Source organism: Bombina bombina, chromosome 1 (genome assembly GCF_027579735.1).
Source record: "Bombina bombina isolate aBomBom1 chromosome 1, aBomBom1.pri, whole genome shotgun sequence".
Lineage (NCBI taxonomy): Eukaryota > Metazoa > Chordata > Amphibia > Anura > Bombinatoridae > Bombina > Bombina bombina.
The window spans coordinates 1,433,697,534-1,433,713,843 of NC_069499.1; the positions used below are offsets into that span (position 1 = coordinate 1,433,697,534).

At 42.3% G+C, this 16,310-nt stretch overlaps 1 protein-coding gene across 1 annotated transcript in view; it reads right to left on the reverse strand.

Annotated features, from left to right (window-relative positions):
* Positions 1 to 9,882: 9,882 nt before the first annotated feature.
* CTXND2 (cortexin domain containing 2) overlaps positions 9,883 to 16,310 on the reverse strand; it is a 95,244-nt gene continuing 88,816 nt past the window's right edge. The window contains exon 2 of the mRNA XM_053696044.1: positions 9,883 to 10,524. Within this exon, the coding sequence (XP_053552019.1) occupies positions 10,323 to 10,487 (165 nt within the window). The 5' untranslated portion in view covers positions 10,488 to 10,524 and the 3' untranslated portion in view covers positions 9,883 to 10,322. The remainder of the gene's footprint in view (positions 10,525 to 16,310) is intronic.

Below are 16,310 nucleotides of genomic sequence, written 5' to 3' on the forward strand. Positions count from 1 at the left end.
TTGATCTTTGCCATTTTGTGGGTGGAGCCCTGTGTGGAGGGTTAAGAGTGGATAGTGGACAGGATAATGGTAAAATTTGGGCAGTTGGTGGATATGTTTGGGCAGTTTGTGGGAGTATTTGGGTCGTCTATGGGTGGGTCTAAGGGAAATTCTGCAAATAGGGACATTTCTCCAACATAGGTGTGTCCGGTCCACGGCGTCATCCTTACTTGTGGGATATTCTCTTCCCCAACAGGAAATGGCAAAGAGCCCAGCAAAGCTGGTCACATGATCCCTCCTAGGCTCCGCCTTCCCCAGTCATTCTCTTTGCCGTTGCACAGGCAACATCTCCACGGAGATGGCTCAGAGTTTTTTGGTGTTTAAATGTAGTTTTTATTCCTCTATCAAGAGTTTGTTATTTTAAAATAGTGCTGGTATGTACTATTTACTCTGAAACAGAAAAGAGATGAAGATTTCTGTTTGTAAGAGGAAAATGATTTTAGCAACCGTTACTAAAATCGATGGCTGTTTCCACACAGGACTGTTGAGAGGAATTAACTTCAGTTGGGGGAAACAGTGAGCAGACTTTGGCTGCTTGAGGTATGACACATTTCTAACAAGACTTGGTAATGCTGGAAGCTGTCATTTTCCCTATGGGATCCGGTAAGCCATTTTCTTAATTTTCAATATAAGAATAAAAGGGCTTCACAAGGGCTTTAAAGACTGGTAGACATTTTTCTGGGCCAAAACGATTACTTTATAAGCATATTTAATGGTTTATAACTTTGGAGAGTTATTTTAATCTTAGGAATTTTATTAAAAAAACGGCAGGCACTGTATTGGACACCTTTTTCACTGGGGGCCTTTTCTAGTCATAGGCAGAGCCTCATTTTCGCGCCACTAATGCGCAGTTGTTTTTGAGAAGCAAGGCATGCAGATGCATGTGTGAGGAGCTCAGATCCACTGAAAAAGCTTATTGAAGGCGTCATTTGGTATCGTATTCCCCTCTGGGCTTGGTTGGGTCTCAGCAAAGCAGATACCAGGGACTGTATAGGGGTTAAATGTAAAAACGGCTCCGGTTCCGTTATTTTAAGAGTTAAAGCTTTCAAATTTGGTGTGCAATACTTTTAAGGCTTTATGACACTGTGGTGAAATTTTGGACATTTCCTTCATACTTTTGCGTATATTCAGTAAAAAAGTGTGTTCAGTTTAAAATTTAAAGAGACAGTAACGGTTTTATTTTAAAACGTTTTTTGTGCTTTGTTATCAAGTTTATGCCTATTAACATGTCTGAACTATCAGATAGACGATGTTCTGTATGTTCGGAAGCCAAGGTTCCTCTCCATTTAAATATATGTGATGAATGTGACAAACAAAGTAGGGACAATGATGCCACTGATAATAATGTTGCCCAAAATGATTCCTTAAGTGAGGGGAGTAAGCATGGTACTGCATCATCTCCTTCTATGTCTACACCAGTCTTGCCCACTCAGGAGGTCCCTAGTGAATCTAGTGCGCCAATCCTCCTTACTATGCAACAATTAACGGCTGTAATGGATAATTCTATTAAAAACATTTTAGCCAAAATGCCCACTTATCAGCGAAAGCGCGACTGCTCTGTTTTAGATACTGAAGAGCATGAGGACGCTGATGATAATGGTTCTGACATGCCCTTACACCAGTCTGAAGGGGCTAGGGAGGTTTTGTCTGAGGGAGAAATTTCAGATTCAGGAAAAATTTCTCAACAAGCTGAACCTGACGTTATTACATTTAAATTTAAATTGGAACATCTCCGCGCTCTGCTTAAGGAGGTGTTATCTACTCTGGATGATTGTGACAATTTGGTCATTCCAGAGAAATTATGTAAGATGGACAGGTTCCTAGAGGTCCCGGTGCCCCCCGAAGCTTTTCCTATACCCAAGCGGGTGGCGGACATTGTAAATAAAGAATGGGAAAGGCCCGGCATACCTTTTGTCCCTCCCCCTATATTTAAGAAATTATTTCCTATGGTCGACCCCAGGAAGGACTTATGGCAGACAGTCCCCAAGGTCGAGGGGGCGGTTTCTACTCTAAACAAACGCACCACTATCCCTATAGAAGATAGTTGTGCTTTCAAAGATCCTATGGATAAAAAATTAGAGGGTTTGCTTAAAAAGATGTTTGTTCAGCAAGGTTACCTTCTACAACCAATTTCATGCATTGTTCCTGTCACTACAGCAGCGTGTTTCTGGTTCGAGGAACTAGAAAAGTCGCTCAATCAAGCATCCTCTTATGAGGAGGTCATGGACAGAGTTCAAGCACTTAAGTTGGCTAACTCTTTTACCTTAGACGCCACTTTGCAATTAGCTAGATTAGCAGCGAAAAATTCAGGTTTTGCTATTGTGGCGCGCAGAGCACTTTGGCTGAAGTCTTGGTCAGCGGATGTGTCCTCCAAGAACAGATTGCTTAACATCCCTTTCAAGGGGAAAACGCTGTTTGGCCCTGACTTGAAAGAGATTATTTCAGACATCACTGGGGGAAAGGGCCACGCCCTTCCTCAGGATAGGTCTTTTAAGGCTAAAAATAAAACAAATTTTCGTCGCTTTCGCAGAAACGGACCAGCCTCGAATTCTACATCCTCTAAGCAAGAGGGTAATTCTTCTCAAACCAAGCCAGCCTGGAGACCGATGCAAGGCTGGAACAAAGGTAAGCAGGCCAAGAAGCCCGCTACCGCTACCAAGACAGCATGAGATGCTGGCCCCCGATCCGGGACCGGATCTGGTGGGGGGCAGACTCTCTCTCTTCGCTCAGGCTTGGGCAAGAGATGTTCAGGATCCTTGGGCGCTAGAAATAGTTTCTCAAGGTTATCTCCTGGAATTCAAGGAACTACCCCCAAGGGGAAGGTTCCACAGGTCTCAATTGTCTTCAGACCACATAAAAAGACAGGCATTCTTACATTGTGTAGAAGACCTGTTAAAAATGGGAGTGATTCATCCTGTTCCATTAGGAGAACAAGGGATGGGGTTTTACTCCAATCTGTTCATAGTTCCCAAAAAAGAGGGAACATTCAGGCCAATTTTGGATCTCAAGATCCTAAACAAATTTCTCAAGGTCCCATCGTTCAAGATGGAAACCATTCGGACAATTCTTCCTACCATCCAGGAAGGTCAATTCATGACCACGGTGGATTTAAAGGATGCGTATCTACATATTCCTATCCACAAGGAACATCATCGGTTCCTAAGATTCGCCTTTCTGGACAAGCATTACCAGTTTGTGGCACTTCCATTCGGACTAGCCACTGCTCCAAGAATTTTCACAAAGGTACTAGGGTCCCTTCTAGCGGTGCTAAGGCCAAGGGGCATTGCAGTAGTACCCTACTTGGACGACATACTGATTCAAGCGTCGTCTCTACCACAAGCAAAGGCTCATACGGACATTGTCCTAGCCTTTCTCAGATCTCACGGGTGGAAAGTGAACGTAGAAAAATGTTCTCTATTCCCGTCAACAAGAGTTCCCTTCTTGGGAACAATAATAGACTCCTTGGAAATGAAGATTTTTCTGACAGAAGCCAGAAAATCAAAACTTCTAAGCTCTTGTCAAGTACTTCATTCTGTTCTTCTTCCTTCCATAGCGCAGTGCATGGAAGTAATAGGTTTGATGGTTGCGGCAATGGACATAGTTCCTTTTGCGCGAATTCATCTAAGACCATTACAACTGTGCATGCTCAGACAGTGGAATGGGGATTATACAGATTTGTCCCCGACGATCCAAGTAGATCAGAGGACCAGAGATTCACTCCGTTGGTGGCTGACACTGGACAACCTGTCCCAAGGGATGAGCTTCAGAAGACCAGAGTGGGTCATTGTAACGACCGACGCCAGCCTGGTGGGCTGGGGCGCGGTCTGGAAACACCTGAAGGCTCAGGGTCTATGGTCTCGGGAAGAATCTCTTCTCCCGATAAACATTCTGGAACTGAGAGCGATATTCAATGCTCTCAAGGCTTGGCCTCAACTAGCAAAGGCCAAATTCATAAGGTTTCAATCAGACAACATGACGACTGTTGCATATATCAACCATCAGGGGGGAACAAGGAGTTCCCTGGCGATGGAAGAAGTGACCAAAGTAATTCAATGGGCGGAGCTTCACTCCTGCCACTTGTCTGCAATCCACATCCCAGGAGTGGAAAATTGGGAAGCGGATTTTCTGAGTCGTCAGACATTTCATCCGGGGGAGTGGGAACTCCATCCGGAAATCTTTGCCCAAATAACTCAATTATGGGGCATTCCAGACATGGATCTGATGGCGTCTCGTCAGAACTTCAAGGTTCCTTGCTACGGGTCCAGATCCAGGGATCCCAAGGCGACTCTAGTAGATGCACTAGTAGCGCCCTGGACCTTCAACCTAGCTTATGTGTTCCCACCGTTTCCTCTCATTCCCAGGCTGGTAGCCAGGATCAATCAAGAGAGGGCTTTGGTGATCTTGATAGCTCCTGCGTGGCCACGCAGAACTTGGTATGCAGACCTGGTGAATATGTCATCGGCTCCACCATGGAAGCTACCTTTGAGACAGGACCTTCTTGTTCAAGGTCCGTTCGAACATCCGAATCTGGCATCACTCCAACTGACTGCTTGGAGATTGAACGCTTGATTTTATCAAAGCGTGGGTTCTCAGATTCTGTCATTGATACTCTTATTCAGGCTAGAAAGCCTGTAACTAGGAAAATTTACCATAAAGTATGGAAGAAATATATCTGTTGGTGCGAATCGAAAGGATTCCCATGGAACAGGGTAAAAATTCCTAAGATTCTATCCTTTCTACAAGAGGGTTTGGAGAAAGGATTATCTGCAAGTTCTTTGAAGGGACAGATTTCTGCTTTATCTGTTTTACTTCACAAGAAGCTGGCGGCTGTGCCAGATGTTCAGGCTTTTGTTCAGGCTCTGGTTAGAATCAAGCCTGTTTACAAACCTTTGACTCCTCCTTGGAGTCTCAATTTAGTTCTTTCAGTTCTTCAAGGGGTTCCGTTTGAACCCTTACATTCCGTAGATATTAAGTTATTATCTTGGAAAGTTTTATTTTTGGTTGCAATTTCTTCTGCTAGAAGAGTTTCAGAGTTATCTGCTCTGCAGTGTTCTCCTCCTTATCTGGTGTTCCATGCAGATAAGGTGGTTTTGCGTACTAAACCTGGTTTTCTTCCGAAAGTTGTTTCTAATAAAAATATTAACCAGGAGATAGTTGTGCCTTCTTTGTGTCCGAATCCAGTTTCAAAGAAGGAACGTTTGTTGCACAATTTGGATGTAGTTCGTGCTCTAAAATTCTATTTAGAGGCTACAAAGGATTTCAGACAAACATCTTCCTTGTTTGTTGTTTATTCTGGTAAAAGGAGAGGTCAAAAAGCAACTTCTACCTCTCTCTCTTTTTGGCTTAAAAGCATCATCAGATTGGCTTATGAGACTGCCAGACGGCAGCCTCCTGAAAGAATCACAGCTCATTCCACTAGGGCTGTGGCTTCCACATGGGCCTTCAAGAACGAGGCTTCTGTTGATCAGATATGTAAGGCAGCGACTTGGTCTTCACTGCACACTTTTACCAAATTTTACAAATTTGATACTTTTGCTTCTTCTGAGGCTATTTTTGGGAGAAAGGTTTTGCAAGCCGTGGTGCCTTCCATCTAGGTGACCTGATTTGCTCCCTCCCATCATCCGTGTCCTAAAGCTTTGGTATTGGTTCCCACAAGTAAGGATGACGCCGTGGACCGGACACACCTATGTTGGAGAAAACAGAATTTATGTTTACCTGATAAATTACTTTCTCCAACGGTGTGTCCGGTCCACGGCCCGCCCTGGTTTTTTAATCAGGTCTGATGATTTAATTTCTCTAACTACAGTCACCACGGTATCATATGATTTCTCCTATGCAAATATTCCTCCTTTACGTCGGTCGAATGACTGGGGAAGGCGGAGCCTAGGAGGGATCATGTGACCAGCTTTGCTGGGCTCTTTGCCATTTCCTGTTGGGGAAGAGAATATCCCACAAGTAAGGATGACGCCGTGGACCGGACACACCGTTGGAGAAAGTAATTTATCAGGTAAACATAAATTCTGTTTTTACTGTGACAGAGCTCAGAATTTAATGTCTGCTTCAACATTCTTATATGTCTTTATATGCATGCCAAAGAACCGTGCTCATCATGTTTCTATAGCAAGACTTCCTAGGAACAGCACTGCATGGCAAATAACGTACAAAGTCTGGTAATGCAAATATGGATTTCCATTTTATTCATTTTTTTTTTCTTCTAACCTTCATTTCAGAGCATTGCAACACAAGGACTCCTGTAACTACAGCTGCATAAATTCCGTTTTTATTTAATCACAAGGCAGGTCATTAATTATAACATGGTTAATGAATAATCTAACCCCACATGCCATTTTATTCAGTAAATGCATCATATTTAGCAAGCATTGTTATAAAATTTGACTTATGTGCTTTCTAAAACATGACATTTTAAGAAAGATTTATTTTTTTATTTTTCATAAAAAGTAATAATTGTCCATTTAAGATAGTAAAATGAGGCTTAAGTAATAAAATAATATTCTAATAATTGCTTTTTGGGTGGAAAATACAGACATTTTATCTCCATTTTACATCTGTCAAACAAGTAATCAAGTTTCATTTATTGTTAGCCTAATAGACTCAAAGGGCTCCATTTATCAAGCCGTGGATGCTGCTTCAAAGGCCCAACGTTTTAGGCTCACCTGAAATTAAAGTTAGGAAGTAGCAGTCGTAAGACCGCTGCTCCTTAACCTGTCTGCCAAATCATCCCAATCCAATTAGGATGATTGACAGCCCCTGCTAGCAGCAGATTGGCCGCCAGTGTGCAAGGGACGGCATTGCACAAGCATTTCTGGTGAAGTGATAACAGCGTATGCATTTAGGGATGTTCAGCGGACATGATTGGTTATAGCAAATCATGTCTGCTCAACACTTGATAAATCAACCCCAGTATCCCAACTTACTCCTTTTCCTCTTCCTATATTACCTATCCATTTAAACAAACAGTTTTTATTTCTTCACTGTGGGAGGTGAGGGTTCTATGCCACTGGCAGAATGTTAAAAGCAGCCTCACCATGTGCAGCAAGGGTGTAATATACATCATCCCTTTAGAAAGTATTGAATGACAATACAGTTTACATTGTTACTATACACTAGTGAAACTAGTACATGAACAATAAACCTATATGAGCTGGGGCATTGTGGGTATATTGTACATGTGTATATAGTATGTGATATGTATGAATTAAACAAAAAAAAAAGTATACCAAACTTCTTCTATTATAATAATACATTTGGCAAAGTGTGATTGCAACATACATACAAATGAGTTATTCATTTATAACATACTTTGTACAGTGCTATTGCGATACTAGAACTAAACATGTGCAGTACAGTGTAATCTTGTAGTGGCTATACATACAGTATACAATGTTATGTCTATTTTTAAAAAACATAATAGAATATTTATATCCCTTACACAAAATTTTGTCCTTAAAAATAAAATAATTTAAAAACACATTTATTTAAATACATAATATAATAGTTTACAGTATAATACATATAACAAACTATACACATGCACAATACACACAAAACCCTCCAGCTCATATAGTTCTCTTAGAGGGTTTTTTTGTTCTTTAACACTGATGATTGCATATATACTGAGTATACAGGCTTTCATGGGTATTCCATAGGAGTAAACTGTATAATAATGGGGAAACAATATCAAGCTTAGGTTAGTATGAAGGCAACTTAGATGACATTTTGTAGTCAGGGAATCACTTATAGGGAATTTAGATTATAAGTATAGGAAGGAGTGTAGCAATGTGGCTTTGTTGGTAAGTGTGGGCTTTGTTTAAAGAGGGTTTATAGCAGTAGAGGAATTGTGTAGCGGGGCATTGTACATAAGAGTGGTTTTGTTGTGGGTGGTCATGTTAAGGGTACAGATCAGCATTTAATTTTAACAGCAGTGAAGAAGGCCTTGGTTAGGGTTAATTGCAGTTGGGGAAAGATTGTGGATATGCTGGTATACCTATGCATTACAGATGATTATTTATTCTCCCTATTGAGTTTTAGGCTGTCTAAACTCTGTTGTGTAACAGGCTTTAGTTGTCACCACTACTAAGGGGTTTGCTGTGGCTTCACAGCCTGCCCACTTATAAATAATAGTTACATTGGATATCCTCACTATTTTAACATAGAATGTAATAGCTGTTGCTAATACTTGGGAGCTGCCACAATGCTTAGCGTTGCTCAAGTATGACGTCTAGCCAGCCCTGTTGATAGAGACAATTCCATCACTGTGATGCAGCTCAGTGTTCATCAGTAGCAAGCGTAGGACTCACCCATAGTTTTTTTTTAATAATTAAACAGCTTTCCTGTTTTATGGGGAAAGAGAAATAAACAGTCTCTGATATTTCACTTCAAAGTTCTAACGTTCCTGATAATAATAAAAATAATGATGCAAAACTATAATTTTAATACAGTTACATGCCTATGTTATGTTATTAAAATGTCTAAAAGGTTTCTCTAAATTTAATTGTCTAAGTATATTTAGAAAAAGAAATAGTACATCATTCTACAGAAACAGATTTGTGCTTTGCAATATATAATATTAGTACAGTAGTGCATAGTAAACTAAAATCTCAGATATAGGAATTGTAATCATGGTCAAAAACATATGGCTTAGATCCTAGCAAAACCAGTTTTTATATAGTGGCTCCAGTTTTATAGCACAGTAGGTGAAACCTCCCCCACTGGAAGTAACACTAGCTGTTGCCAACTTGATGCCCTTACTGCTGTTAAGCCAAACCTCCAGTGATCTAATCCCCCCCCCCACCTTGTCAAACCTAATCATCCCATTGCAAACCCCACTATACGCTAATAAGACTAGCCAATCAGAATAATGGACAGGCACAAATTTAACGACAAGACTGCCCATCTTCAAGTCTAATTGGTTAATTTCATAATAGTAATCAGAATAATGGCTACTGAGATAATAAATAAAAGAGGACACTGTATGAGGGGTAGACCTTGGAGAGAGAAAAAATTATCCATTCTTCAGATGGTTCTCAAGTAAGGGCATTTTACTGTGCATTTTTTTATAATTAAATTAAATATGGTTTTATTTTAACTAATTTGGGTGATCTGGGGTTGAAAGGGGGTTTAGGTATCGGAGGGTTTGCAATGGAGGTTACATTTATTGGTGGCAGTTGCCATGAGGATTGTGCCAGTGTCGACAGTGGTTTGTCACAAATTACTTAGGATTGGTTAGATTTAACAGCACCTAGGGGATTGGATGGGCCCAGCTTAACATTATTTGTAGAGGGGGAGGTTATAATTAATGTTGACATTTTGGGGGGAGTTGTATTAGTGACGGATAGGATTAAGTTTAAGGGTGTGAATTCATTGTGGAGGATACTTTTTATCCAAAAGGTTTGTCTAGTCAAAAGTTGTTGTATGGTGGATTAAAAGAGATGTACAGCTGTTTTTAGTTGTTGCTTTCACAAATGGATCTGCAGCAGAAATGCTGACTGCTGTACACGATAGTTAAATTCATAAAATACTGTTGTGTTCTAACAGCTCCCACATACATTAGTAGCTGTCTCTATTTCTTGAACTTGAGCTGCTCAAGTGTGAAGGCTGACTGATCCATCACTGTTAACAGCACTTGGACTATCCTGTCACTGTCAATAGAAGGTTGCTCAGGATATAAACTTACATTTTAAATGCTATGCTCCTTTTTTAGAGATTTGTTAATGAGATCTCTAAATCATGCTGAGACAATAACAGTACAAGCCTTTAAGGTATTAGGAGGCAAAGTGCACTCGACATGTTATTTTTTGTAGCCAAAAGTGCTGTGCTATAATACTTTTGCCACCTGTATTACTTAATAGTAAAATGGAAGACCTCGAAAACTCCTGTTCCCACATTCATTGGTAATTGGGCTGAGATTGGTCAAGTGACCATGTTGTTTGCTCTGGGCTGGTGGTCACGTCTGAGGACTAAGCTATTAAATTGGCAAATGCCGAGTCTTTTAAAACTGTGGTTCCGGGAGCAGAGAATTCAAGTATATTAGAACAAAAGGTGCTTGTAACCAGGTAGATTCTGGAGATGACATTGCAACTCCTGAAAGATTGTGCTCTGTTTTTTAGTCCCTTCTGCCAAGGTCCCACTGTATTAGAATTTATCTTCCATCTTCTTGAATTCCATTGGAATTCAATTTATCTCATCTCTATAGATTTTTTCATGGCCCACAGTGAATTTGTTATCGCTTAGCAGTTATTCCTCTCTCTTTCCATTGAGCTCTTTTATGAATCTTCCCACATAGAGTTTGGGATGTCTTTATATGGATCCATAATGAGCTTGGCACATCTCACAATCATCATAGCCAGAAAAACACAAAGGAGCAGAAACAAGGCAATAGCAAATCCTTTATCCACATCAACAAGGGGTAGTAATGTGGGATCATCCATAAAGAGGTACTGTGTCCTCTTCTCATCTGTATGACACCTAAAAACATAAATACAGGGGTTATCAGAGTCCATAATAGATTATTATTGGTTTAAATATGCAATAACATTTGTAGAACCAAAAGCAAAACATATTCACCAATAATATGTAGTTTACAAAGCCCCAAAGGTGTGACCAGAAGAAGAATTGCAGTCACTAAAATTACATTTTTAAACATTTTTCACACTTTTTGTGTGTTGCAGCTTGTAAACAGAGCTTTATACCAAAACATGCTGGAATGTAAAATTGCTTAGAGGGAAAGTAGGAACAATAGGGCCCATTTAACAAGCTCCATACGGAGCTTGTGGGCCCGTGTTTCTGGCGAGTCTTCAGACTCGCCAGAAACACAAGTTATGAGGCAGCGGTCTAAAGACCGCTGCTCCATAACCCTGTCCGCCTTCTCTGAGCAGGCGGACAGGAATCGCTGGAAATCAACCCGATCGAGTACGATCGGGTTGATTGACAGCTCCCTGCTGGCGGCCCATTGGCCGCAGGTCTGCAGGGGGCAGCGTTGCACCAGCAGCTCTTGTGAGCTGCTGCTGCAATGTTAAATGCGGAGAGCGTATTGCTCTCCGCATTTAGCGAGGTCTTGCGGACCTGATCCGCACTGTCAGATCAGGTCCGCAAGACTGATGATAAATAGGGGCCAATGACTTGCAAACAAACACACTTAAAGGGACATGAAACACATTTTTTTTTTCATGATTCAGATAGAGAATACAATTTTAAACAACTTTCTAATTTATTTCTATTATCTAATTTGTTTCATTCTCTTGCTATCATTTGTTGAAGGAGCAGCAATGCACTAATGGTTTCTAACTGAACACATGGGTGACCAAATCACAATCAATATATGTATGCAGCCATCAATCAACAGCTAGAATCTAGGTTCTCTGCTGCTCCTGAGCTTGTCTAGATACACCTTTCAGCAAAGGATAACAAGAGAAGGAAGCAAATTAAATAATAGAAGTAAATTGGAAAGTTGTTTAAAATTGTATTCTCTATCTGAATCATGCAAGAACATTTTGGGGTTTCATGTCCCTTTAATAGAGATTCCCTGTTCCAATGCTTAACTCCAATGCTAGCACGGGCGTAATATTGCAATATCGAGACCACGCTAACGCGCACATCATATAAGTTGAAAGTAAACATGTAAACATCTAAATTTGCGCTTGTCAGATTAGAGCGACTGAAGACTGGGAAGATGGTTAGGGCTAAAAAAAATGCTCACCAAACACAAAATAAATACATTAAAATGAAATGTTACACTCATATACACTATATAATAAAAAATATTCATATAAATATTAATAAACAATATGTATAAGGGTTAAAGGGTATATGGTATATGACAAGGTGTTTGAATGGAAAGGTCTATAATGTATGTATGTATATATATATATATATATATATATACGCAGTATATATATATGTATATATATATATATATATATATATATAGTAGAGATAATAACTCATTGTGTAGCTCATTATCCAATCTAGACAAGTCAGAGGGCTTGCTTTTTCCACAGAAAACTGGATACATTGTTCCCATTGCAGCTAAGGATTCTGGGTAAGACATGCAAATGAGGTTCACAATTACTCATTTTTTACTTCATTCTGCTTATAGGCAGACTCCCCTTTGTGCCAAAGCATCACTGTATACACAGCTTTTAACTGTTTCCAGACGTTAGGACGTTCCATGCCGTCCCAACTGTACTGGGCTTTAGCGCTGTTAGGACGGCATGAAACGTCCTAACCGTTTGGCTGTACTGAAGCAAACCTCGCTTCCTGAATGGGATCAGGGCCTGGTGGGCATGGCAAGCGTTGTAGGCTTGCCCTTCTGACCCGATCCCATAATTGAAATCTTGCGATTGCATGCACAATTGCGTGATTTCAATTTGTTTACATTCGTACGTTGTGATGTAGACAGATTAGACCCAACATGAAAGGGATAAGCTTAGCTACAGTTAGTACAGTGATTTAAAACCATCCTAGGACAGCTGTTTCGTGGTTTTTGCCACTCATCAGCTGGAAGTAGGCTGAATCACTACCTGGTAAAGTTGATTTCCTGGCAAAATACAACAACTTTTAAACTTAAGGGGACTGTAACCTTCACTATCTATTTTGCCTCTGCCTGGGGGTTTAAGGGGGGGCAAAGCCCCCCTTGTAAACCTAATTCCCCAAGGTTCACATGGGGTGGATGCCAGGCAGAGGGAAAAAGATAGTGAATAACAGCGCGCTCACTAAGAAATTTAAAATAGCCCAGTAATTGCACTCACTAGTAGAGAGGAGCTGAGATGTAATTGCGCTGCCGGGAGCTGAGACGTGATTGCACTGCCAGAGAGGGACACAAAAGTCTGCTACCAGGGAGGAGCTGATACTTCACACACGTGCTGAATTGGTGGCGAAGTAAGGAAAAAAAAACAACAAAAAAACTTACCCCTGCTGTGGTCTGTTAATGGCATTTCACAGGTTATGGATTATGATGTGTTGGCATTTTTCACTTTCGGAATTTCGAACTTCGGCATTGCAGCGTTCTGTATTCAATACTCTGGTCTTATGATATAGACCCTATATATGTATTTTACATTCAAATGTTCTTCACATAGGAGAAAATGTTCTTTGCATTTTTAAATATATATTCCTATATATATCTGTATATACCTGTATATACCTATACCTGTATATATTCATATAGATATATAGGCATAGATACGGTATATTTTTAATAATATATATACTAGTACTAAAGCCCGTGTACACGGGCCATTTTTTGCAGTACAGCGGTCCCACCCCTTGCTCTCTCCCCCCTCTCTTTTGCTCTCTCTTCCCCCCTCTCTTTTGCTTTCACTCCCCTCTCTCTTTTGCTTTCTCTCCCCCCTCTCCTTTGCTCTCTCTCTCCCCTCTTTTGCTTTCTCTCCCTCTCCCCTCTTTTGCTCTCCCTCTCCCCTCTTTTGCTCTCTCTCTCCCCTCTTTTGTTCTCTCCCCCCTCTTTGGCTCCCCCCCCCACTTTGGCTCTCCCCCCCCCTCTTTGGCTCTCCCCCCCCTCTCTTTGGCTCTCTCCCCTCTTTTGCTCTCTCTCCTATTTGGCTCTCTCTCTCCCCCCTCTTTGGCTCTCCCCCCCCCTTTGGCTCGCCCCCCCCCTTTGGCTCTCTCTCCCCCCTCTTTGGCTCTCTCCCCTCTTTTGCTCTCTCTCCTCTTTGGCTCTCTTTCCTCTTTGGCTCTCTCTCTCCCCCCTCTTTGGCTCCCCCCCCCTCTTTGGCTCTCCCCCCCTCTTTTGCTCTCTCTCTCCCCTCTTTGACTCTCTCCCCCCCTCTTTGGCTCTCTCCCCTCTTTGGCTCTGCCCCCCCCCTCTTTGGCTCTCTCCCCTCTTTTGCTCTCCTCTTTGGCTCTCTTTCCTCTTTGGCTCTCTCTCTCCCCCCTCTTTGGCTCTCCCCCCCCTTTAGCTCTCCCCCCCCCTTTGGCTCTCTCCCCGCCCCTTTGGCTCTCTCCCCCCCCCCCCCTCTTTGGCTTTCTCTCCTTTTTGGCTCTTTTTCCTCTTTGGCTCTCTCTCTCCCCCCTCTTTGGCTCTCTCTCCCCCCCCCCTTTGTCTCTCTCCCCCCCCCTTTGTCTCTCCCCCCCTTTGTCTCTCTCTCCCCCCCCCCCTTTGTCTCTCTCTCCACCCCCTTTGTCTCTCTCCCCCCCCTTTGTCTCTCTCCCCCCCTTTGTCTCTCCCCCCCCCTTTGTCTCTCTCCCCCCCCTTTGTCTCCCCCCCCTTTGTCCCCCCCTTTGTCTCTCTCCCCCCCTTTGTCTCTCTCCCCCCCCTTTGTCTCTCTCCCCCCTTTGTCTCTCTCTCCCCCCCTTTGTCTCTCTCCCCCCCTTTGTCTCTCTTCCCCCCCTTTGTCTATCCCCCCTTTGTATCTCCCCCCCTTTGTCTCTCCCCCCCCTTTGTCTCCCCCCCCCTTTGTCTCTCCCCCCCTTTGTCTCTCCCCCCCTTGGTCCCTCTCCCCCCCCTTTGTCTCTCTCCCCTCCTTTGTCTCTCTCCCCCCCCTTTGTCTCTCTCCCCCCCCTTTGTCTCTCTCCCCCCCCTTTGTCTCTCTCCACCCCCCCTTTGTCTCTCTCCACCCCCCCTTTGTCTCTCTCCACCCCCCCTTTGTCTCTCTCCACCCCCCTTTGTCTCTCTCTCCCCCTCTCCTGCTCCCTCTGTGGCTCTGTGCTCACATCGCGGGACCCCGTCTGGCCACGCCCCATCACGGCGACACCCGTCCGGCCACGCCCCTCGTGACGCCGGGCCACGCCCCCATCGCAACGCTCCCGTCAGCCACAAACAGCTGTGAGGTCTGGGGAGCGCGTGGCCGCTTCTCACGCAGCAGACCTCACAGCTGTTTGTGTACCTCGCGCTCCCTATCTCACAGCTGCTTGTATGCTGTGTACCTCGCGCTCCCTATCTCAAGGCCAAGTGTTTGTCTCTACTGCGCATGACGGCTTCAGACAAACACTTGGCCTTTTATAATATAGGATATATATATATATCTTTAATCCATAACCAAATGTTATTGTATCATTACAGTGACTTTTTGCTGTTTCAGCCCCGTCTACAGAAGAAACATCACTGTAATGATACAAAAAAAAATTGATTAAGGATTAAAGATCCCCGCAAGTGCTTCTCATTTGGGGACATATATATATATACATAAAATACAAATAAAACTGTTTCTTCTATGTGAAGAACAATGGAATGTAAAATATGAATTACGTCTGGTTAAGTACACTTGGTCTAATGCCGTGTCGGGTTTGCGTACAATCGATAAGTGTTTTTTTCTTTTTCTTCATCAGTGCACTCCATTAAAGTCTATGAGGAGATGAAGTTAGCACAGTCATGATTTCCGAAGTACTGAAGCAAACTATTTACTTTCATCTTGTAATAGGCGTGCTAACTTACTTCTGGTGGTGTCTGCGAGCAAGCAAAAGCGCTGAATATTGTGCCACTTGTAATCTGGCCCATAGGGACCAATTTATCAATGTCTGGCGGACATGATCCACTGTAGCAGATCATGTCCGCCAGACATTGCTGAATGCCGACATTGCACAAGCAGTTCTGGTGAACTGCTTGTGCAATGCCACCCCTGCAGATTTGCGGCCGATCGGCTGCTAGCAGGGGGTGTCAATCAACCCGATCGTACACGATCAGGTAGATTGCAGACCGCAGCCTCAGAGGAGGCGTATGATTTAAGGAGCAGCGGGCTTAAAAGCTTCATTGGGGCCAATTCGGGCCATGTTATATAGGCCCCATAGAGTATAACATTCTCTTACACTGGTCTGAATATTTAATTAAAAATAGGGATTCAAACCATTGTAAGCAAACATTTATTGGTAATTTAATTCCTTTAAAAAAGGAACAGTTTACCCCAAAATTTTCTCCACTTTAATTTGTTCCCAACTTAGACAATTTTTTCCATCGTTAAAGGGACAGTCAAGTATAAATTAAACTTTCATTATTCAGATAGGACTTTTAATTTTAATTGACTTTCCAATTTACTTTTATCATCAAATTTGCTTTTTTCTCTTGGTATTCTTAGTTTAAACTAAACATAGGTAGGCTCATATGCTAATTTCTAAGACTTTGAGGGCTGCCTCTTATCACATGCTTTTTAAATCTCTTTTCAACACAAAGAGACAGAAAGTACACGTGGGCTATATAGATAACACTGTGTTCAGGCACAGAAAGTTATTTAAGATCTAGCACAATACAATGCTAAATTTAAGACAATAGATAATAAACAGTCACAGTCATGTGATCAGGG